This window comes from Pelophylax lessonae, assembly GCF_965119305.1.
Source record: "Pelophylax lessonae genome assembly, chromosome: 1".
NCBI classification, from domain to species: domain Eukaryota; kingdom Metazoa; phylum Chordata; class Amphibia; order Anura; family Ranidae; genus Pelophylax; species Pelophylax lessonae.
The window spans coordinates 681,716,418-681,741,194 of record NC_138768.1 but is presented as its reverse complement, the minus strand read 5'-3'; the positions used below and the strand labels follow the sequence as shown (position 1 = coordinate 681,741,194).

The 24,777-nt window shown below is 41.9% G+C and overlaps 1 protein-coding gene across 2 annotated transcripts in view; it reads right to left on the bottom strand.

Moving 5' to 3' along the window:
- The window catches only part of RXFP1 (relaxin family peptide receptor 1), a 567,744-nt gene that overhangs the window by 17,930 nt on the left and 525,037 nt on the right, over positions 1–24,777 (bottom strand). For both annotated transcript variants that reach the window (XM_082253060.1, XM_082253061.1), the window contains one exon: positions 10,380–10,598. In XM_082253060.1, the coding sequence (XP_082109186.1) occupies positions 10,380–10,598 (219 nt within the window). The remainder of the gene's footprint in view (positions 1–10,379; positions 10,599–24,777) is intronic.

Sequence of the window (24,777 nt, the reverse complement as noted above, 5' to 3'; positions counted from 1 at the left end):
GGTCAAAGGCAACAACACAGTTGAACCCAGCGATCTGGGTGGTATCCATTATAGACCTCCTCTCTGCATCAGTGAAGAAGCATGGAACTGCAACACATTTTTTTTCAGGTTTCTTCAATGCACTTTCTGCTGAACTATTTGACTGCTCAAGGTCACCTAGTTCCTTTTCTCTATCTGAATTCCACATGGAATGCATCTCAAGATCACGCTCAAACTTCTGCCACCTGTCTTTCACCAGTTCCATTTTGGAAATATTCCCTGAAAGGCACTTGAAATTCATTTGCTTCATGTTTTCACCGACAGCCTTAGTTTTCTCCACTAGGTGGCGTTTGCTTTTTTCTCCCAGATTTATATCACTTGCTTTAGTTTTCTCCGCTTTAGTTTTCTCCACTAGGTTTTCAGCCTGAACTGAGAAATCATCACATTTCTTACCCAGCTCCTTTGTTTGCTGAAGTTCTAATGATACATTTTCCAATGCTTGAAGTTTTTGAAGGAACGGTTTATTCCAAAGGGATGATTCAAGCCACATGTCATCACATTTCTGAGGCTCACTCAGGACAGACCCCAAAACTCTGATCCTTTTAAAAACTGCATCAGGCACACTATCCCCTCTTTGGGACAGATCCTCTGTTGCCTGTAATTCCTCTTCCAGTTCCTGCAACGGAATCTTCATCTCTTCCACTTGCTGTTCTAAGGCTCGCTTAGACTTTTCTAGCTCCTGAACGCTTTTCACAACATCATTCTTGGAGCTGACCAATTCTTCCATTTCTGTACGCAGCTGTTTGTTAACACTTTCTAGTTCAGCCTTACACTCTAGAGCTTCCTCCGAGGAGCGAGCCAAGAACAGGGCTTTGCTCTCGTTATCACGCGCCTCCGTTTTTGCACGGTCGCGTTCTTCTGCATATTTTGCAGACACAGTCTTCTCCTCACCAAGCATCTGATCAAACTTCTTTTTCACATCTTCAACACACTCTAATGAAGCAACGCTTTCTTCCATGCGTTTTTCCATATCTCCTATCTGAGCTTGCAATGTTGCGACTTGCTCTGATAGGTTTTTCTTTGCTTCCTCCTCCTCTTTTAATTGTTCCAGGAAGCCATTTTTCTCATCTTCCATTTGTTTGAGCTTTGTGCTAAAACTCAGCCTTCGACACCTCTCTTCCTGTAAGAGTTCCTGCGTGTCTTGCAGCTGCGATTCCAAGATAGAAAAATCCTTGGCAATTTTTCTAGATTTTCTGTCTGCTTGAGAAAGCTGATTTGTAACATTGTCCAACTCAACCTGCAGTCGGTTTGCCTTCTCTGATAGCTTAGCACACACTCGGTCACCTTCTGACACCTTGACTTGCGATTCCAGAAGCTGTGCCTCTACTTTTTCCCTCTTATGTTCACAATCTCCTTTTCCCTGCATAAGAGCTTTCACCTCATTGGCTAGCTTCTGGGAATGAGACTGTAATTCTGCCACACAGGCTTCTTTCTCCTTTAACTGCTGCTGGAAACGTTGGGCTTCACCTTTCCAACTTTCACAGTCTGCACGTAATTCATCTACCACATTGCTCAAAGTGGTGAGCTCATACACAGTAATCAGTAATTTAGCCTCTCTTTCACTTTTCTCCTTGTCGCTGAGCGACAATGTCGTTTTCAGAGCAACATTCTGTTCCTGCACCCCCTGCAGGTCTATTTTTGTAGCTTCCAAACACTGAAGACTTTTTTCCAGCTGATTACGCAACTCCAACATTTCACACATACTTTGCTTCTGCAAAGTCTGAATTTCACTTTCCTTTTCCATGAGGATGGTATCTTTCTCCATTATAGTCTCTCTGCGTTTGTGCAACTTGGAAAAAAGAAAAGCAGTGGATTCTTCCCACTGGAACACCTGAGCCTGCACGTTTCTATGATCTATCCTAAGCAACTCCAGGGCTCGTTCCTTTTCTTCCATTTTCCATTGCAAGGCATCCAACTCAGCCCTGCACACATACTCGGTTTCCTCCAAACCGATGGCCTCCATTTGCTGCTGGCGTCTCTGTTTCCAGCCTGCCATGCTCTCTTGGTGAGCCTTTTGTTGAGCTGCAAAGCTCCGCTGTTTCAGCATCTCCCCCATTTTGAGTTTACTTTTCATCTGAGCACACTGCGTCTCCATAGCAGTTTCATCAGTGTTGCTAGGGACAACAACCTTCCTCTTTAGTAGACTCTCTTTAGGCATGGATGGGGCTGGTTCAGACGGTAGCATCCCCTCCATCCATAGAATCCGGTCTCTCATTTCATCTATCTTTGCATTTTTCAGGCGTTTTGAACGCCCCATCTTCAATAACTCCACAAACAAATTTTTCACAGTCCAGCAAAAAATTTTCAGACCACTGTCTCTTTAACACATGTAGTTTCTCTCTCTCTTGCAAGATCTCTTTTCCTGCACACACAGTTTGTGCAGTCCCTTGCACCAGACACAACAAAGTTCATCAAAAATTTTGAGACCGCTGTCCCTTTAAAACAATTTTTTTTTTCTTTCAGGATTTCTCTCCTGCACACATAGATTGTGCAATTTCATGCACCAGACAAAGTTCATCAAACATATGCACTTCTTTGCAGGGATCTCTGCTTCTGCCCACTGCATACCTCCACCATATGTGAGGGATTAGCTCGGTGGTAGGCGTGGATGACCCCTTTGGGGGTGCGTTTTCACAGAGAGATAGCCGAGCAGTGGTTGCAAACAACACTGATTTATTCATGCAATTTACTTCACACAATTGCAAGCCTCAAAACAGCCAAAAATAAAATAAAACAAAAGAAATCCTTGCCACTGTGGGCGGCTACCTTCTCACACACTGGAACCTATCTAATGAAGTCTGTCCCCAACCATATGGTTGGGCAGACTTGGCTGGTCATACAGCAGACTCTCAATAGTCCATGTTTTATCTCTCCACCACAGCACATGTTCATTTAAGCTGTCCCTTTGTTTTTCTCTTTGCTTGGCAAACATTCCTTTATTTCTTCCACATAGAAATAGTTTGTTTATTTACCTTGAGAAGTCTTCCCAACTGGTTACCCTCCAGCGCACATCACTTCAGGGGGTCTTCTCCCATGCTCACCAGCTTGTCGGGAGGCACTCATCTGACTGTCCTCCTTCTCCCAGCCCACATGGCTTCAGGAGACAGCTTCCGGAGGCACACGTCCGTCTGTCCTCCTCTCCCAGCCCACACGGCGACAAGAGGCAGCAATCCATAGACTTCCTTTGGACAAATTATAGAGGCCTTAACTTCCTCATTCTGAACAGCTGAAGGCCTTTCAACTTCCTTAGACAGTTCTGGCTACCTCTGCAGCCGACACCCTATAGTAATTGGTGATTTGTCTAACCCAGGTGGAAGTGTAGCTCCTGTCTGTGACTACATTCACAGATTTACCTGACTTCCTGTCACAATATATATATATATACAGTATATATATATATATATATATATATATATATATATATATATATACACACAGGATATGGCATCCTCTATACTGCACTATATATATATATATATATATATATATATATATATATACACATATTATATACACACAGGACACAGGATATGGCATCCTCTATACTGCACTATATATATACATATGTACTGTATATATATATATAATATACGCATAGGATATGGCATCCTCTGTTATAATACTGCACTGTATATATTTTATATATATATATACATATATATATATATATATATATATATATATACACACACACACACAGGATGTGGCCTCCTCTATTATATATATATATATATATATATATATATAGAGGAGGCCACATCCTCTGTGTATGATGTGTATATAAATATATATATATATATATATATAATATATACAGTGCAGTATAATAATAGAGGATGCCATATCCTGTGCGTATATATATATATATATATATATATATATATATATATATAGTGCAGTATAGAGGTCGCCATATCCTGTGTTTATATTATATATATATATATATATATATACAGTATACATTTAATTTTATAATATTTCTTCTTTTATAAGTTCTTCTCATATAGTATTAGTACCTGGGAGCTGCCTGGGACTGGGAGCCTGCTTTACTCACTCACTGACTGTCACGGGGTCACACTGCACTGGCACTCTGGCAGAGAGAGTGCAGAATTCCGGTACCGGCAGCCGCCCTGCTCTGCTGAGCCTAGCCTGGACTCTGGAGCTGCCTGCCTTGCCGCCTAGGAGCCTGCTGATGACGCGAGATCTCAGATCGGATCATAATGTGGGCGGAGCCCTGTGACGAGGGCACCGCCGGCCCGCCCATCGCACGTCCGAGTCCGACGCTGTGACACACACAGTTAGTGATACACACAGCGAGCGGCTTCCGGGATTGAAGCGGAGCGGGGGGCGCCGAACGCGGGGCCCGGGGGGTGCAGGCTAAACGGAGGACCGGGAGGAGCGGTAAGTCACTGCCTTTGCTGCTGTGCTGCACTACACTGACAGTGTTTTTCTGCCCCCCCCTCGGCCTGCGCCCCTGGCCGGCGCCGTTCTGGCCAACCCCACGGTACGCCCCTGGTTAAAAGTGGGGATTGTAATGTCCTTGATGTGCTGCAGTGCCTTGGGTAAGGGGTAGCATTGGATGTTGAAAGTGTGGATTGTAATGTGCTTGAGGTGCTGCAGTGCCGTGGGGATTTGTGGAAAATGTATCTAAAAGGTGAACTTACCATTTAATAGCAATCCAATAGTATGGATATTTGGGCTGTTCCTCAAATAGTGGCATTTATTGTCAATAGGGGTTTGAGGTTGAGCAGGACATGTTCCACTGGGACCATATTTGTTCAAATATGTCAATAATCAATAATCCTTAGGATCAAGGTGGTCTGGCTGTCCCACATTCACAAACATTTTTTTAGCGGTACAATTACAGAATTTCACGGGTTGGGATTTACCTTCTATAGCAGACTCCTGCAGAGACTTACTGATTTGCCATTTGCTGAATACTTAGCTCTGTCCCATCCCTTCCCACTGCCCTACGGATCAACTATTGATGAAATTGTGGAGACTCACTAAGTAGAGACTTGGTCTAACAGGTTTAATTTCTATCATATTTTTGTAACCAATTCTACATAGAGCTGGCTAAACTTGGTGGCCACTCTATGTGGATAGATGCTGGAGTTAACCACTTGAAGACCAGGCCTTTTTCTGACATTTGTTGCTTACAAGTTAATATTTTTGCTAGAAAATTACTGCCCAAAGGACTTAACCACTTTACGACCAGCCACCGCAGATGTACTGCGGCAGTCTGGCTCGTACAGGCAAAGCGCCGTACATGTATGGCACTCACCTGGGAGGAGATAGGGGGGCAACGCGTGCCGCCTGAGGCACGCTCCTGCCCCCCGCTCATCAGCGGGGGAGCCAGTGCGGGTGTCAGATGGCTCCGATGGCTGCCGGCCACCCGCGATCTCCCGCTGCTGACAGAGAAGGACAGATGGCTGATGTAAACACAGCCGTCCGTACTTCTCCCTAAAGTGATCACAGATGTCATGTGATCCTGCTATATAGGATCATATGTCTCTGTGATGACTTCACAGGCCACACCACCCCAGAGTTAGAATCATGCCCCTAGGGTCACATTTAACCCCTTCATCACCAACAGGGTTTACCCCTTCCCTGCCAGTGTCATTTTTACAGTAACAGCGCATATTTTTAGCACTGATTACTGTAGTAATGTCACTGGTACCCCCAAAAGTGTCAAAAATGTCAGTTAGGGGTCCGATCTGTCCGCTACAATGTTGCAGTCCCGCAAAAATTGTAGATCGCCGCCATTACTAGTAAAAAAAAAAAAAACAATAAAAATGACATACATCTTTCCCGTAGTTAGTAAACGCAATAACTTTTGCGCAAACCAATCAAAATACGCTTATTGCAATTTTTGTTACCAAAAATATGTAGCAGAAAACAAATTGACCTAAAATGTTAAAAAATTTTGATTTTTTTAATTTTTTTTGAGAATTTCATATAAAAGAATGTGAAAAATATTGTTTTTTTTGTTTATAGCACAAAAAATAAAAATTGCACAGGTGATCAAATATCACCAAAAGAAAGCTCTATTTGTGGGAAAAAAAGGACGTCAATTTCGTTTGGGTACAGAGTCACACGACAGCGCAATTGTCCATTAAAGTCACGCAGTGCTGAATCAAAAAATGGGGCCTGGTCATTGAGCAGCCAAATCCTCCGGTCTGAAAGTGGTTATAAAAACAAAAGAGTAAAGTTAGCCCAATTCTTTTGTATAATGTGAAAGATGATGTTACACTAAATAAATAGATACCTAACATATCATGCTTTCAAATTGACCAAATCAAAGCCGATTCTGGTGGGAAAGGAGAGCCTGGGCAAGCGGTGGAAGTATGGTGGGAGGGATACATCCCCTCCCGCTGCTTGTAATAACAGCCAAATGAGTGCTTAGACGCATCGGTTGGTATTACAGGAAAGCCGACTGTGGGCTCCAGTAAAGAGTACTGGGGTGAAGCCTGTAGATGCAGGCATTACTTCCGTACAACCACTTGAAGTAAAATGGTGTACAGGTACGTGATTTTGTGACAAGGGGTTAAATATATTTCCCAACAATTTGATGAGTTTGGGCTGAAATCATATGACCAGTTGCTGGCAGAATTTCCGTTGCTAAGGAATTATTATTACCAATATTTACAGCTGCCTAATGCTGTCGCTAGTCAAGGCAGGCAATCCTCCATGCCGTTGACTGAATCCCCTTTTCTTGAATCCATTTTTACTGACCCGGAAATTTTTTGCACATTTACTGAATTCAGGCCACTGATCTTCTGCCCTGTTGAGGGAAATGGGAGAGGGATGTTGGGTCTATTGATGGAGAAAAATGGGAACAGATACTTGAGGTTGGTCCTCTGGTGTCGGTATCAGCAGCTTAAACAATGCCCCACCTCTTTATTCTGCACTGCACCTATAGAACTTCAGTACAGCTTCACACGTGGCGTAGACAGGAGGCCCCCCATTTGCCCTAAATGTCAGGCTCATCCTGGAGATTTCATCCAAATGTTATGGAAATGTCCTAAATTAGTGAGATATTGGTTGTGTTATATCAACCATTAATCATATTTATTAAGCTAAATTGGCAGTGGATCTGCTGACGTGCTTGCTGGGAAGTCTTAATGAGGAGCTATGTCCTCCTCCTATTTATATAGCTCTTAATCGGCTGCTGTACTTAGCCAGAAAATTGATAGCGAGGTTTTGGCTATCTGCACAATCTCCGATGTGCACGCAGTGGATCCAGTCGGTCAATACCATTCCTATTCGTAAACAAAACACTTACTATCACAGAAATTCTCCAAAGAAGTTCATGAAAATCTGGCAATGTTGGCTGAACACACCTGGGAGTAGCACCCTGACGTTGCATATACAGGATACCTTGCTGGATATGCAGGATGCCTTGACTGGCATTTAAAATGGTTGACTTAAACAAAATGTCTTTGAGTTAATTAATCTCATTTTGTCTTTGATTTCTTTACATGTGTCACTGAGCTCGCAAAAGCTAAAAATATATATAAGCTGAGATATTCCTGACCGCATCAATATTCCCGTATCTGTCATAAAAGGAACTCTGTCTGGACAGCTTGACTGCAAAACCTAGAATAACTTCTAATAAAAGTCCCTTGGGAAACTTTTATTGAGCGTCACCAAAGGAAATACCCTGATGACAAGAGAATCACAATATAGATTAACCTTATGCTTACCATAATTAGTTGTTAACTTTGATTGGACAAAAGATGTTAATGACAACCCATTTTTATACGTCATATAAGTGTATTTAAACTCCAACTCACTGTAATAAATCAGGACACTATGATTCAGCCATCTTGAGTCTTGTCTGATCTCATTATATATATAGCTATTTATATTGTCTGATTTGGTATCACTGACTAACAGGTAACAGGTATTTTGTACCTGAGGAAAAATTCCACAACACACCCCCACAACTTATTCTTGATTAATTGTTACAGAAGTAGCTGTATTGTGACCAAGGGTATGCTTCACTAGTCCTGTGGTTTCTACTCATACTTTTTATATAATAATGGACTCTGTAGTACTTATCCCATAATTATGAGTCAGAAGGTAAATGCTGTTAGTTTACTGGCCCTCATACAAAAAGATTTGCAATATTACAGGATGTTCGGTTGTTTGCTATGTACTTGTTTTATATTATTTGCATTGCAAGTATGGGGTATTTTTTGGACACAATAACTGCTTTTTGTACAGACAGTTGTAAAGTAGGTGTGGAGACCTTATGCTCTGACATGTATTATTTTCCCTGTTGAGACTAACTAGTCGACTGTATTGGGATGCCTTCTACTTTTTCAATAAGATTTACCCGATTTAAAAAAAAAAATAATTTTCTATTGGGCTGTGATATTTTCTAACCTTTTCATTTCCAAGATGTCATTAACCAAATTGGTCTGCGAATTAGGGTATTTTGAGCTCCAGCTTAGTGTAATTAGGCGTTTGGCTGTTGCCAGTATATGTGGCAACAATTTTCCAATAATTGTGTTATATTTGTCACTATTTTCTAATAATTCAGATTTTTTGGCATTGTGAAAAAATGGTGTAGTGTATCGCCCGACTTTTTTCATCTCCAACAAATGGGATTGATGGATCATAAGAATATAATTTAGCTAAAGTTTTTGACCATTAGTAATTTCTTTCACTGTCACAGAGAATCAACTGAGGATTTAAAAAGGTTGTCATACATTTTTCCCCAAATAGCTATCCCTAGGCCCCCCATGATAAACCCCCTTCAGGCAATATGCGAGGGGGGGAGGTGGATGATAGGAGGCATGTCATGCTCTGGATGGTTATTGTAAAAAAAGTTTGTGTGCACATGGTCTAAATCAACTCGCACCTTATGGGTGTAGCCAGTGTCTCCCGGGCGGACATATAGAGGATGCGATACAGGACGATCAAGGCAGAGTTAATGATCTTAGTGGTATCTATTATAATGCCTTGATCGTCCTGTATCGCATCCTCTATGTCCGCCCGGGAGACACTGGCTACACCCATAAGGTGCGAGTTGATTTAGACCATGTGCACACAAACTGTATTATATATTATCTTTATTATAAGTGTACTAATGAAACATTCTCTTTGTGTTAAGATTTATCTGATGCTAAAATGTGGTCCTGAAGAAGCACGCTGCGAAACGCGTAGACCCAAAGATCAGATACGAATTTATAGTTGTTTAACTATTGTTGTGAACGCATTATGAATGCATCATAGCCCACACAATTTTTCCAGTCACCCACGTGCCTATCTGGATAAAAATTGTCCTGGGCTTTGCGATTTTAATAATCCATGTTAATTGTTACCTCTTGAAGAGGACAAGCTCTATGTCTACTTTCTGTTCTCAATTTTTAACTTTTTACAACAAATAAAAAGGATATATTTTACAATACATGAGTCATTCTGATTCATTCTATGATGTGCCTTAGAAAGTCCAGTCATTTGTTTCTGTGACAATTCAATGTGATCTGGTTTTCCAGACGTATGAATTTTCACAAAATTGCTCCTGTTTCTCAATTTTTGGATGATGGCACCTATTGGGTAGTTCAATTTCTCTTATGTTATATATATATATAATTTTAATAACAAGCTGGTTTATACTTACATGCTTTGTGGGGTCCCTTCTCTGGGGTCCCCTGCTGGCACTCCTGGCACCTCCTCTTTTCCCCCGCTTCCTATAGTGGTACACTTGCGGGCTCACTCATGAGCCTCCTTTCCTGTGTCTATAGACACAGACAGTCCGGCTAGACCAAGCCCCCCACTCCCTCATCACAGGATTTGACTTACAGCAGCAAGAGCCAATGGCCCCCACTGCTCTTAGCCAAGCATATAAGAGTGAGGAGAAGGAAGAGAGCAGCTACAGATGGACACCGCACTAAATGGAATGAGAGCTTAGGAAAGTATAAAGGGGGATGAAGGAGCATACTGCTACCTAACATTTTTTATGTTAATGCAGGAATGCATTAAGGTAAAAATGTTTAGACATTAGAGCCACAAATGTATACTGTGATTATAGATCTCCTTTAGGCCACATTTACACCTTGGTGTAGTGGGAACTCGCATTTGTTTTGCACTTTTTTCACACGTTTCCGCACAACAAACTCACCTCTCACCTCTCAAGCTTCAGAACCTTTTTGTGCGTGGAGCATTGCACGTCTGCTAATCGCATTAAGGGTGCTAATAACAATTAATTGCACAATGAGTGCAATACCCGTTTGCCGTGTGCTTTCAAAATGCGCTGCAAAGCACAAGTTTCCAGAGTGTTTTGTTGCACGTTCAGGAAATGAGAAGTGTTCTTAAGATGTAAAACTTACCTGGTATTTCAACCTGAAGCAGAGATAAAAGTTTAAGTATGAAAATGGGTATCCAGCAGAGGGCATCTGTGAAAACGATAAAAAAGAAACGCTTGGCCAATGTCATTTCTTTCTTGATGTGGTTGTGGATTTCAGTTGCCATTATTGCAGTTTGATGGATACTATAAAACATACTACTGTATGAAAACACAATGATGATGAAAGCTGCCAAATTCACACCTGTTGGAAGAATTGAAAAAAACAGTACAGAATTAGCAAATGCTAGCTACGATTTTTAGTAAATTATCTTTGATTTTATTCAGTACAAAACAGTAACAGAAATCCTAAGTGCTGCTAAATCCCTTATCCCTCAATATTGTAAACAGCCTACAATTCCCACGGTTCGACAATGGTTACAAGCTCTACACTACATCTACAATATGGAAGATATTACTCTTGAATATAGAGATTTGTCCTCTATATCGCATTAGATATGAGCCTACTGGTTATCCTTTACTTATTCATCTACCTATGCTGAAATAATGTCTCAAACCTAATGACGCTTTTACCTACGTAAACTTCTTATAGCGTGCTATGTTTTAGGAGCAGGCACCTTCTCTACCTTCACTTCCTTTTCTCTCTGACCCTTTTCCTCCACCCCCTCTTTTTTTTAATTTCCCATCTCTATCACTCTTTATCTTCTGAATATACAGTAAAACCTTGGTTTGAGAGTAACTTGGTTTAAGAGCGCTTTGCAAGACAAGCAAAATTTTCAAATAAATTTTGACTTGGTTTACAAGCGATGTCTTGATATACAAGTAGCCTCAAGTCACAGCTGAGTATAAAAGAGAAGAGAGGCGCCTCTAAGTGTAGCAATATGGTTAAATTTAATGAAGGTTCAACATTTAGCAACTCACATGGTTGATGATTGGAACAGGCACATCTAAGTATGCAGGCATCCAGGCTAAAGCTGTCCACATAGACCATCCTCCTCACCGCCATCTACGTCATCCCTTCCATGCTGCCCCTCGCTTTCAGATCCCTTTACTGCAGGGTGGTCTTCCCGGTCAGGATTACAGACTGGCAGCCGGCGGTGCAGAAGATAGTCCATGTGGACAGCTTTACCCCGGATGCCTGCATACTTAGATGTGCCTGTTTTATTCATCAACCATGTGAGTTGCTAAATGTTGTACCTTCATTAAATGGAACCATATTGCTACACTTAGAGGCGCCTTTCTTCTCTTTGATACTCTGTAGCTCCTACTGGATTTTGCTTCTAATCCCCTTGTGGAAGCGGCTATTTGTGGATGGACATTTTATGGTTATATAACCTATCGCAATGCTATAATCTTTTTATATGGACTATAAACTGAAGGACTTATGAATAAATGGTTGTGGAACGAATCATCTGAGTTTCCATTATTTCTTATGGGGAAATTCGCTTTGATATAAGAGTGCTTTGGATTACAAGCATGCTTCCGGAACGAATTATGCTCGCAATCCAAGGTTTTACTGTATATATATATATATACAGTGGGTACGGAAAGTATTCAGACCCCCTTAAATTTTTCACTCTTTGTTATATTGCAGCCATTTGCTAAAATCATTAAAGTTCATTCTTCTTCCTCATGAATGTACACATAGCACCCAATACTGACAGAAAAACACAGAATTGTTGACATTGTTGCAGATTTATTAAAAAAGAAAAACTGAAATATCACATGGTCCTAAGTATTCAGACCCTTTGCTCAGTATTTAGTAGAAGCCCCCTTTTGATCTAATACAGCCAGGAGTCTTTTTGGGAAAGATGCAACAAGTCTTTCACACCTGGATTTGGGGATCCTCTGCCATTCCTCCTTACAGATCCTCTCCAGTTCTGTCAGGTTGGATGGTAAACGTTGGTGGACAGCCATTTTTAGGTCTCTCCAGAGATGCTCAATTGGGTTTAAGTCAGGGCTCTGGCTGGGCCATTCAAGAACAGTCACGGAGTTGTTGTGAAGCCACTCCTTCATTATTTTAGCTGTGTGCTTAGGGTCATTGTCTTGTTGGAAGGTAAACCTTCGGCCCAGTCTGAGGTCCAGAGCACTCTGGAGAAGGTTTTTGTCCAGGATATCCCTGTACTTGGCCGCATTCATCTTTCCCTCGATTGCAACCAGTCGTCCTGTCCCTGCAGCTGAAAAACACCCCCACAGCATGATGCTGCCACCACCATGCTTCACTGTTGGGACTGTATTGGACAGGTGATGAGCAGTGCCTGGTTTTCTCCACACATACCGCTTAGAATTAAGGCCAAAAAGTTCTATTTTGGTCTCATCAGACCAGAGAATCTTATTTCTCACCATCTTGGAGTCCTTCAGGTGTTTTTATAGCAAACTCCATGCGGGCTTTCATGTGTCTTACACTGAGGAGAGGCTTCCGTCGGGCCACTCTGCCATAAAGCCCCGACTGGTGGAGGGCTGCAGTGATGGTTGACTTTCTACAACTTTCTCCCATCTCCTGACTGCATCTCTGGAGCTCAGCCACAGTGATCTTTGGGTTCTTCTTTACCTCTCTCACCAAGGCTCTTCTCCCCCGATAGCTCAGTTTGGCCAGACGGCCAGCTCTAGGAAGGGTTCTGGTCGTCCCAAACTTATTCCATTTGAGGATTATGGAGGCCACTGTGCTCTTAGGAACCTTAAGTGCAGCAGAAATCTTTTTGTAACCTTGGCCTAGATCTGTGCCTTGCCACAATTCTGTCTCTGAGCTCTTCAGGCAGTTCCTTTGACCTCATGATTCTCATTTGCTCTGACATGCATTGTGATCTGGAAGGTCTTATATAGACAAGTGTGTGGCTTTCCTAATCAAGTCCAATCAGTATAATCAAACACAGCTGGACTCAAATGAAGGTGTAGAACCATCTCAAGGATGATCAGAAGAAATGGAAAGCACCTGAGTTAAATATATGAGTGTCACAGCAAAGGGTCTGAATACTTAGGACCATGTGATATTTCAGTTTTTCTTTTTTAATAAATCTGCAACAATGTCAACAATTCTGTGTTTTTCTGTCAGTATGGGGTGCTATGTGTACATTCATGAGGAAGAAGAATGAACCTAAATGATTTTAGCAAATGGCTGCAATATAACAAAGAGTGAAAAATTTAAGGGGGTCTGAATACTTTCCGTACCCACTGTATATATATATTATGCAGTATTCATAATAACTGGTGCATATCTATTCAACAGCCTAGATATGTTATGCAACCATGAGTTTCCTATCTTTTAAAATCCATATATGCTTGGCAAATATTCTGTGTTATATTGCTGTTCAAAAGTTGTGAATTTCTTTTAATAAACATTGATTGAAAAAAAAAAAAAAACAGTACCAGAATTATTACACGTGAAAACTGTATACATACTGTTCAATGATGCTATATATAAATATAAGATGATTTATACTTCAGGGAGCTTTTTAATCGCAGACATTAAACTGTGCCTGCCTGCACCTGTCCATGACTGTAAAATGTGATCTACATAATCTGGCAGCATTAGCTGTTCCCTATAAAAATCACTTGCATTCACTGATTGCTGGTATACAGGAACCCAAAGTGTATCAAAACCCAGTTAGAAAAAAACACCATAAGTTACCTTACTTTAACAATGAGTAAAAATTTTCAGTGCTTTTTCTGAAAAGGCTTTTAATTCCACCTGTTGATCCTAAAGGGCTTCTCCAGCCACTTCCTATTTGACAGTGACAACACTGGTCCTTCTAGCAGACTCTGAAAAGCAGGGTTGTCAGCTGCACACTCTTTGCTTTAGACAACAGGATGATGTGCTGACACAGATTGCTTTGGTATATCTTCCCATATGCTTCTGTCAGTGAGATGCAGGAGCACCTTCATCATTGCCCACCACCCGTGTCATGCCTGCGTTCTCCATTTAGGGCTATGGTACATTGTAGTGTCATTCATTTTAAATTATATAACAATGCACCTGCAGTTCATCACAGCAGACCACGATGCACAATGTGCGTTATGCTGAACTGCAAAGAAATACAGCTTTGTTGTGCCTTCATTACAGCCCATTTATTCTGATGCCTTAAAACACTTGCTGGCAGGCTAAAATCAGCTGTCTGCAAGGAGAATGTACTAGTGAGCCAGCTAGTCTGCCCAGGTTAGGGATAGACACAAAAAGAGACCTCTGCCCAAGGGACTTTAATGAGACACACCCAAGCACCATAAGAACAACTAGAACTGGAGGCCTTCCATGAAGATTAATATTCTGTGCTGTGTATTTCATACAACTGACCACTGTATTCTGTACACAGGGCTGTATATAACATACTCCTGACCACTGTACACTTTATATTGTGCAACGGTTAAATTGCTAAGGAATCACTAGCTTTGTTAAGGAAGTTCTACTTTATGGAAGGCTGCGTGCATATTTGTTTGGATACAAGGACTGTGGCATACGTTTCTGTATAAACATTGAGCAGACTCAAATTTCAAGCCTCTCTCACTCCATAATTTTGCCATATCCACAATTTACCAAATTGTGCTTTTTTTGCCTTCTAATTATGCCCCTCTAAATGCCCAAAGATTACCCCTCTCCAGGAAAAATAATTATCTACAGAGCTGACAATGCATGACATGTGTGCTATGGTATATTGCATTTCAGTTCTGTCAGTACATACTTTTGTGTGTTGGGGGTCTAATCAAAATGAGTAACAATGTTGCCATGCATTGCATCAAAGCTGAACTCTGGCCTTGCTTTAGTTTTTGCACAGGCTGCTCTCCTGTGGAAATGTATTTATTATTTATTTATTTCAGGTACTTATATAGCGGTGTCAATTTACGCAGCGCTTTACATATACATTGTACATTTACATCAGTCCCTGCCCTCAAGAAGCTTACAATCTAAGGTCCCTAACTCGCATACATACACAGTAGGGCCATTTTTTTTTTTTTTTTATACAGGATCCAATTAACCTACCAGCATGTCTTTGGAGTGTGGGAGGAAACCGGAGAACCCGAAGGAAACCCACGCAGGCCCAGGGAGAACATGCAAACTCCAGGCAGGTAGTGTCGTGGTTGGGATTTGAACCAGCGACCCTGGTTGCTGGTCAGCAACAATGTTTAGGTAGGTGGTACATGTCAAGTAACATCCACATGAATTGAAGGACCAAGCGCTTTTTTTAGCAGAACATTGCCCAAAGCATCACACTGCCTCCGTTAGCTTGCCCTCTTCCCATACTGCATCCTGGTGCCATCTCTTCCCCAGATAAGCGACACACACACAACTGGCCATCCACAAGATGTAAAAGAAAACATAAATCAAACCAGGCCTACTCCTTCCACTGCTCCTTGGTCCAGTTCTGATGCTCATGTGCCCATTGTAGGTGTTTTTTTTCTGTGAAAACGGTGAGCATGGGCACCCTGACTGCAGCCCCATACACAACAAACTGCAATGTGCATTTTTTTCTGCTTTCAACACATCACATTTTAACCACTTCCATACCGAGTCATGTAAAATGACGTCGGCAAAGTGGTTGTCTAGATCCGGGCCGCCGTCATATGACGTCGGCCCGTTCTAGCTGCTACTGCGCACCCCCGGCGGCGCGCAGCGGCGCGATCAGGGATGAGGCTCGTCCCTCGGACATAGCCCATCCCTGATCAAGGTAAACAGCCAATATAAATTGGCTGTTTACCACGTGATCGGCTGTGTCAATCACAGCCGATCACATGAGCGGCTCCAGCACGAGCCGCTTTTTCTCTCTGCAATGCGCGCCCCCGGGGGCGCGCAGAGCAGCGATCGGGGACGAGGCTCGTCCCTCGGACAGAGTCGATCCCCGATCTAGGTAAAGAGCCAATGAAATTGGCTCTTTACCACGTGACCGGCTGTGTCCAATCACAGCCGGTCACAAATGTCAACAGAGAACACGGTAACTAGCTGTCACCGTGTTCTCCTCCTCACACACTGATCCTGTGTGAGGAGGAGATTGTGGTAACAGCTAGTTACCAACTACAGTGCACCCTAAACACACTGATTGCCCCCCCCCCAATAAAGAGCACCTGTCACTAGCCCATCAAAGTACCCGAGTACCTGTCACCAGCCCATCAGGTACTCAGATGACAGGTACTCGGGTACTCTGATGGGCTGGTGACAGGTATTCGGGTACTCTGATGACAGGTACTCTGATGACGGATACTCTGATGACAGGTACTCGGGTACTCTGATGACAGGTACTCGGGTACTCTGATGACGGGTACTCGGGTACTCTGATGACGGGTACTCGGGTACTCTGATGACAGGTACTCGGGTACTCTGATGACAGGTACTCGGGTACTCTGATGATGGGTACTCGGGTACTCTGATGACGGGTACTCAGGTACTCTGATGACGGGTACTCGGGTACTCTGATGACAGGTACTCGAGTACTCTGATGACGGGTACTCGGGTACTCTGATGACGGGTACTCGGGTACTCTGATGACAGGTACTCGGGTACTCTGATGACAGGTACTCGGGTACTCTGATGACGGGTACTAGGGTACTCTGATGACAGGTACTCGGGTACTCTGATGACAGGTACTCGGGTACTTTGAGTACCTGTCAACGGAGTACCCGTCATCAGAGTACCTGTCACCTACCCATCAGAGTACCCGAGTACCTTCCACCTGCTCATCAGAGTACCTGACGCCTGAAGTACCCAAGTACTTGCCGCCTGCTCATCAGTACCCATCACTACTCATCAGTACTCATCAGTACCTATCACGTATCAGTACTGATCATCAGTACCCATCAGTACAGTATCACCTATCACCTATCAGTCAGTGAGTACTACTCATCAGTACCTATCACCTGCCTGTCACCTGCCTTCATACAGCCACCATGTCCAAGTCCAAAAAGGTTTATATACGTCCTCCGTTTAAACCTAAATACCGGTGTTATGGCAGCAGATAGCTGCCATAACCCTGGTATTTTTTTAAACGGTGGACGGTTGGCTTTCCGATAAGGGTGGTCCCAGCGGCGGATTCGCCGTGGGATCACCCTTCCGGGATGGCGGAAGAGGCGCCCCCCCCTCCCGACGCGTTCCGGTCCTTTTCCCCGCTTACTGGACCCGCCGGCAGCGGGGAAAACGATCCGGTCCCGAATCCTCACAGACAGGATGTCGAGTGAGGGCAAGCTTGCCCTCACTTGACTCTATGGTCTTGGAGGACCGGAGCTACGGAAAATGTTGTTGCCTAGCAACCGGTTTAAAGGTCCTTTTTTTTTTTTTTTTCATTTTATATTATAATTATTTATTTTTTTTTTTTTTCTATCTTTTAGTGTACTTGTGAGATCTGAGGACTTTTTGACCCCAGATCTCACAAAAAAGAGGTCCTGTCGTGCCTATTTCTATTACGAGGAATATTTACATTTCTTTTAACCACTTGCCGACCGCCGCACGACTATCTACGTGGGCGGTCAGCCCCTCACAGGCAAAGTGACGTAGGTCTACGTCGCTAGCCTGTGAGGGTTTAGGGAGCGAGCGCGCGCCGCCGGAGGCGCGCTCCCGCTCCCGCGTGGTCACGGACCCCCCCGCGCGCGTGACCGGCGGACCCGATCGCCGCCGGCCACTCTGCGATCGGCGGGGGAGAGGGAGAAAGTCAGGCAGCTTGTGTAAACAAGCTGCCTGTCATTCTCCTCTCTGTATGAGAGCTGATCACATGGATCTACTATGTAGATCCATTGATCACTCTGCATACAGTTGAAGCCCCAGCCAATCACAGTTAGAAGCACGCCCCTAGGGACACACACAGCCCCTCCCTCTCAAATAAAGTTAACCCCTTCACTACCAGTGTATTTTTACAGTAACAGTGCATATATATAGCACTGATTACTGTAGAAATGTCACTGGTAACCCCAAAAGTGTCAAAAATGTCAGTCAAGGGTCCGATCTGTCCGCCGCATTGTCGCAGTACCGCAAAAAAAATCGCAGATCGCCGCCATTACGCGTTAAAAAAAAAAACAACAAAAATGACAAAAATCTTTCCCTTTGTTAGTAAACGCAATAACTTTTGCGCAAACCAATCAAAATACGCTTTTTGCGATTTTTTTTACCAAACATAGGTAGCATAAAACAAATTGGGCGAAAATATTAAAAAATTTTGATTTTTACATTTATTTTTGGGGGAATTTCATATAAAAAAAAGGGAAAAATATTGCTATTTTTGCAAAATTTACGCTCTTTTTTTGTTTATAGCGCGTGATCAAAAAATCGCACAGGTGATCAAATACCGCCAAAAGAAAGCTCTGTTTGTGGGAAAAAAAGGACGCCAAATTCGTTTAGGTACAGCGTCGCACGACCGCGCAATTGTCCGTTAAAGTCACGCAGTGCCGAATCGCAAAATACCCCCTGGTCAGGAAGGGGGTAAAATCTTCCGGGGCTTAAGTGGTTAATAGAAATAAAAATGATCAATTTTTTTTTTTTTTAAACGGTGTAAAAATAAAAAATAATAAATAAAATAAATAGTAAAAAAAAAAAAAAAAAAAAATTAAAGCGCCCTGTCCCCGTTAGCTCGCGCGCAGAAGCGAATGCATACAGAAACCCCGCCCACATATGTAAACGGTGTTCAAACCACACATGTGAGGTATCGCCGCGATCGTTAGAGCAAGGGGAATAATTTGAGCCCTAGACCTCCTCTGTAACTCAAAGATGGCAACCTGTAGAAATTTTTAAATTGTCGCCTATGGGGATTTTTAAGTACCAAAGTTTGTCACCATTCCGTGAGCGTGCGCAATTTTGAAACATGGCATGTTGGGTATCTATTTACTCGGCGTAACATTATCTTTCACATTATGGAAAAAAATTGGGCTAACTTTACTGGTTTCTTATTTTTTAATTAAAAAAAGTGATTTTTTTCCAAAAAAATTGCGTTTGGAAGACCGCTACGCAAATACGGTGTGATAAAAAATATTGCAATAATCTCCATTTTATTCTCTAGGGTCTCTGCTAAAAAAAAATATATAATGTTTGGGGGTTCTAAGCAGTTTTCTAGCAAAACAACTGATTTTAGCTTGTAAACACCAAATGTCAAAAATAGGCCTAGGCAAGTGGCTAGGATGCATGATGATGCTCCTTGGATGTTAGGCCCCTCTATATGGCTAGGCTGTGAAAAAGTCTCACACATGTGGTATTGCCATACTCAGGAGGAGTGGCAGAATGTATTTTGGGGTGTCATTTTTGCTGTGTACATGCTATGTGTTAGGAATATCCTATAAATTGACAACTTTGTGTAAAAAAAAAAAAGTTTTCATTTTTTTCCCACATTTTCCAAAAACCTGTGGAAAAAAATGACACGTTCAAACGACCCATAATGCCTCATAGAATATACGTTGGAGTGTTTGCTTTCCAAAATGGGGTCATTTTGTGGACTTTTCCATTGTATTGGTGCTCTAGGGCCTTGAAAAGTGTGATAGGTAGTAAGAAAGTTTTATGTGTATTTATGCTCCTAGAACGCCTGAATGTGCTTCTTGGACGTGGAGTCTCTTTTTGTGGCCAGGCTGAGTAAAAGTCTCACACATGTGGTATCGCCATACTCGGAAGGAGTAGCAGAATGTATTTTTGGGTGTAATTTTTGCTGTGTACATGCTATGTGTTAGAAATAGCTTATAAATTGACAACTTTGTGGGAAAAAAAAGAAAAAAAAAATTTTTCTTCATTTTCCCAAGAATTGTGGGAAAAAATTACAACTTCAAAAAACTCACAATGCCTCTTACTAAATACCTTGGACTGTCTACTTTACAAAAAGGGGTCATTTGGTCGGTATTTGTACTGTCCTGACATTTCAGGGCCTCAAGAAAGGAGATAGGCAGTCAGTACATCTGGTGTGATCAATTTTCAGTAATTGGTACCATAGCTTCTAGACTCAATAACTTTCACACAGACTAAATAATATAGACTAATTTGGGTTAATTTTACCAGAGACATGTAGCAGTATACATTTTGGCCCAAATGTATGAAGAAAAATTTATTTTTTGCAAAATTTCATAATTGAAACTAAAAAAAAGTGTTTTTTTTTTAAAATTTTTGCTCTTTTTTTGCATATATCACGAAAAAAAAAACCCCAGTTGTGATCAAATACCACCAAAAGAAAGCTCTATTTGTGTGAAAAAAATGATAAAAATTTTGTTTGGTTACAGTGTAGCATGACTGAGCAATTGTCATTCAAAGTGTGAGAGTGCTGAAAGCTGAAAATTGGTCTGGGCAGGAAGGGTGTCTAACTGCTCTGTATGGAAGCGGTTAAGGACAACATGTTCATTGCTGCCACATATATCCCACGGACTTTCAGATGTCATTGAAACAAGATTAATCAGTGGTTATTCCCTTTAAATGTCAGTATTCATAAAGTTATTGCTGATCAGTGTATGTTTGAAAAATTGCATCTTGAGAGAGCTGCTGTAAATATAATATGTTGGTTCCAATGGAGTTATATGTTAGCTAGCCTGCATTCCCCTGATAAACTAGCAGATCATTTTTTTTCTAGCCATGATCTTTGTATAATATACAATTATTTTGGTTATCTTGCTCCCCATATACATCCAGTTAAGACCTGGCAGTCAATGGGGAACATGTCTTGCACACACTTAAGATAACCTTTAAAGATTCCAATCAATAAACTCCTTTTCAAGTTACCCAAACAAAAATATGGTTTTACCTTGGCTACAGAAGTGAGACAACTGAGCTTTTAAGCTGTCAGCAAGTCCCATGATGAAACACAGATTTGACCCTCTTATCGGTTTGGCACAGGCAGAAAGCTCTAGCTACAAATGTACAAACAGGATGGCAAACGATCTACCTCAAAGTTCTTTCCAGCATCCATACAGCTGGTATTTCAAAGTGAATGAGTATTGAAATTTAGATTACAATGCGAATGATGTTGTTAGATTGCATAGCAACTATTTATGAAGCTGAAGAAGATGCAACTATTGCGCATTCAATGTGTCACTAACGTATTTCAAATTTCTACAGAGCAACTACTTGTGTGCACGAAATAACGGTATTTGTGGTATATTGTTTGTTTGCTAGGATGCCTGTGCTATTTCCTGCTCTAATTATAATCCTTTTCATATCCATCCTCCTCCACTTGTTCCTACGTGTTCCCTCATGTATTATTCGTCCCTCAACCTCCTAGGAGCTAGGTGACAATTATAACTGATTGAGCCTGTGGTGACCCATTCCAACAAAAGTAGATATTTTCAATGAAAATACCTAAACATGATTTAACTATAGCCAATTACCACAGGAATGTCATTCAATATTTCTTTCTCATTGGTGAGGTTGCCTTTTACTGTATTAATGCAATATAGACTATTCATAAGCTGTATGATATAAAATACTGTATAAAACTAACAAATAGCATTTAGATATTCCATTCTGATAAAAAAACATAAATGTAAATAATTTTAGGTCAACCAAAACTGAAAATATTTAAATATTTGTAACTGTTTGCATGTTCTCCCTGTGCCTGCGTGGGTTTCCTCTGGGTACTACGGCTTCCTCCCACACTGCAAAGACATGCTGGTAGGTTAATTGGTTCCTGTCTAAATTGGCCCTAGTATATGTACGTAAGAATGGGAGTTAGGGACCTTAGATTGTAAAAGCGCTGTGTAAATTGGTGGCGCTTTATACAGTATCTCACAAAAGTGAGTACACCCCTCATATTTTTGTAAATATTTTATTATATCTTGACAACACTGAAGAAATTCCACTTTGCTACAATGTAAAGTAGTGAGTGTACAGCTTGCATAACAGGGTAAATTTGCTGTCCCCTCAAAATAACTCAACACACAGCCATTAATGTCTAAACCGCTTGCAACAAAAGTGAGTACACCCCTAAGTAAAAATGTCCAAATTGGGCCCAATTAGCCATTTTCACTCCCCGGTGTCATGTGACTCGTTAGTGTTACAAGGTCTGGAAGTTCAACATGGCACCTCATGGCAAAAAACTCTCTGAGGATGTGAAAAAGAGAATTGTTGCTCTACATGAAGATGGCCTAGGCTATAAGAAGATTGCCAAGACCCTGAAACTGAGCTGCAGCACGGTGGCCAAGGCCATACTGCGGTTTAACAGGACAGGCTCCACTCTGAACAGAAATTCAAAATGACCAGTGCTATGGGTTGTATAACTATAACTGTTTGGCGTAAGCTGCCACCAACCTACCACTGGGAAGGTGAGTGAAATGTGTTGTTGGTATATGGCGCTGCCTTTTCAAACCAAAAAATGGATGCACTAAAAGTGCTATGCTCAGTATTAATTACATGTAAAATTGAACCAATAAAAGGTACATTCATACACTTATGACTAGTGTATTTTAATAGAGCATACAAATAAAGTGAATATAAGGTGCACCGTGCTATTTGGACCAAAATAAAAGTGCAAATAATGCCTATGTAAGGTGCTGAGTTTAAGTGCAAAATAAAAAATTACTGTACCAGTGTTTTATAGACTTTATTGAGGATCTATAAGTGCATAATAAACAAATGGTACTCACAGATGTGAGAATAATAAAAAAAAAAAACATATATATATATATATATATATATATATATATATATCCCAGGTGGGGGTTAGAATAGTTGTGAAGTGGTATAAAGTGCTGACAGTGCTCTAGCCCAATTGTGAATGCCAGTTGCTGCCGGCAAGCGGTAACCGGTTACTGTGGGGGTGCTGATGGTGCCTATACCCGTGGCCCCCCAACAGGTACTGCACTCACCCTTATGTTTCCCCTTAGAGATAGGGGTGCTGGCTATATGTAATCACGGGTCCTGGGCTGCCCTGGTATGGTGGTGGGATAGGCTGTTAGTTCCTCCCTTGAAGTACGTAGAGTCTGGTGGGCTCAGATAACAAACAGGGGATCCCCCATAGTGTAATATGTACAGCACAATCACAAAAAACAAAGCAGTAAACTCCCAGTTTAAATCAAGCTTTTCAGCGGGAAAAAAAAAACGTCGGGACTCTTCCGCGTTCCACGGCCCGAGCTCCCCTAACCGGAAGTGAGGTTGACGCACGAGTTCCGCCCTACGCGTTTCGTCATAAAGACGCCATCTTTGCGTGCTCCTGTGCACTTAAACTCAGCACCTTACATAGGCATTATTTGCACTTTTATTTTGGTCCAAATAGCACTGTGCACCTTATATTCACTTTATTTGTATGCTCAATTAAAATACACTAGTCATAAGTGTATGAATTTACCTTTTATTTGTTCAATTTTACATGTAATTAATACTGAGCATAGCACTTTTAGTGCATCCATTTTTCGGTTTGAAAAGGAAGCGCCATATACCAACAACACCTTCAACTCAGAATAGGCCTCGCCATGGTTGAACCAAAGAAGTTGAGTGCATGTGCTCAGCGTCATATACATAGGTTGTCTTTGGGAAATAGACGCATGAGTGCTGCCAGCATTGCTGCAGAGGTTGAAGGGGTGGGGGTCAGCCTGTCAGTACTCAGACCATACGCCGCACACTGCATTAAATTGGTCTGCATGGCTGTCATCCCAAAAGGAAACCTCTTCTAAAGATGATGCACAAGAAAGCCTGCAAACAGTTTGCTGAAGACAAGCAGACTAAGGACATGGATTACTGGAACCATGTCCTGTGGTCTGAGGAGACCAAGATAAACTTATTTGGTTTAGATGGTGTCAAGCGTGTGTGGCGGCAACTAGGTGAAGAGTACAAAGACAAGTATATCTTGCCTACATTCAAACATGGTAGTGGGAGTGTCATGGTCTTGGGCTGCATGAGTGCTGCTGGCACTAAGGAGTTACAGTTCATTGAGGGAACCATGAATGCCAACATGTACTGTGACATACTGAAGCAGAGCATGATTCCCTCCCTTTGGAGACTGGGCCGCAGGCAGCATTCCAGCATAATACAACTCCAAACACACCTCCAAGATGATCACTGCCCTGCTAAATAAGCTGAGGGTAAACGTGATGGACTGGCCAAGCATGTCCCCAGACCTAAACCCAATTTGAGTATCTGTGGGGCATCCTCAAATGGAAGGTGGAGGAGCGCAAGGTCTCTAACATCCACCAGCTCCGTAATGTCATCATGGAGGAGTGGAAGAGGATTCCAGTGGCAACCTGTGAAGCTATGGTGAACTCCATGCCCAAGAGGGTTAAGGTAGTGCTGGAAAATAATGGTTGCCACACAAAATATTGATACTTTGGGCCCAATTTGGACACTTATGGGGGGGGGGGGTACTCACTTTTGTTGCTGGTGGTTTAGACATTAATGGCTGTGTGTTGAGTTATTTTGAGGGAACAGAAAATTTACAGTGTTATACAAGCTGTACACTCACTACTTTACATTGTAGCAACGTGTCATTTCTTCAGTGTTGTCACATGAAACGATAATAAAATATTTACAAAAATGTGAGGGGTGTACACACTTTTGT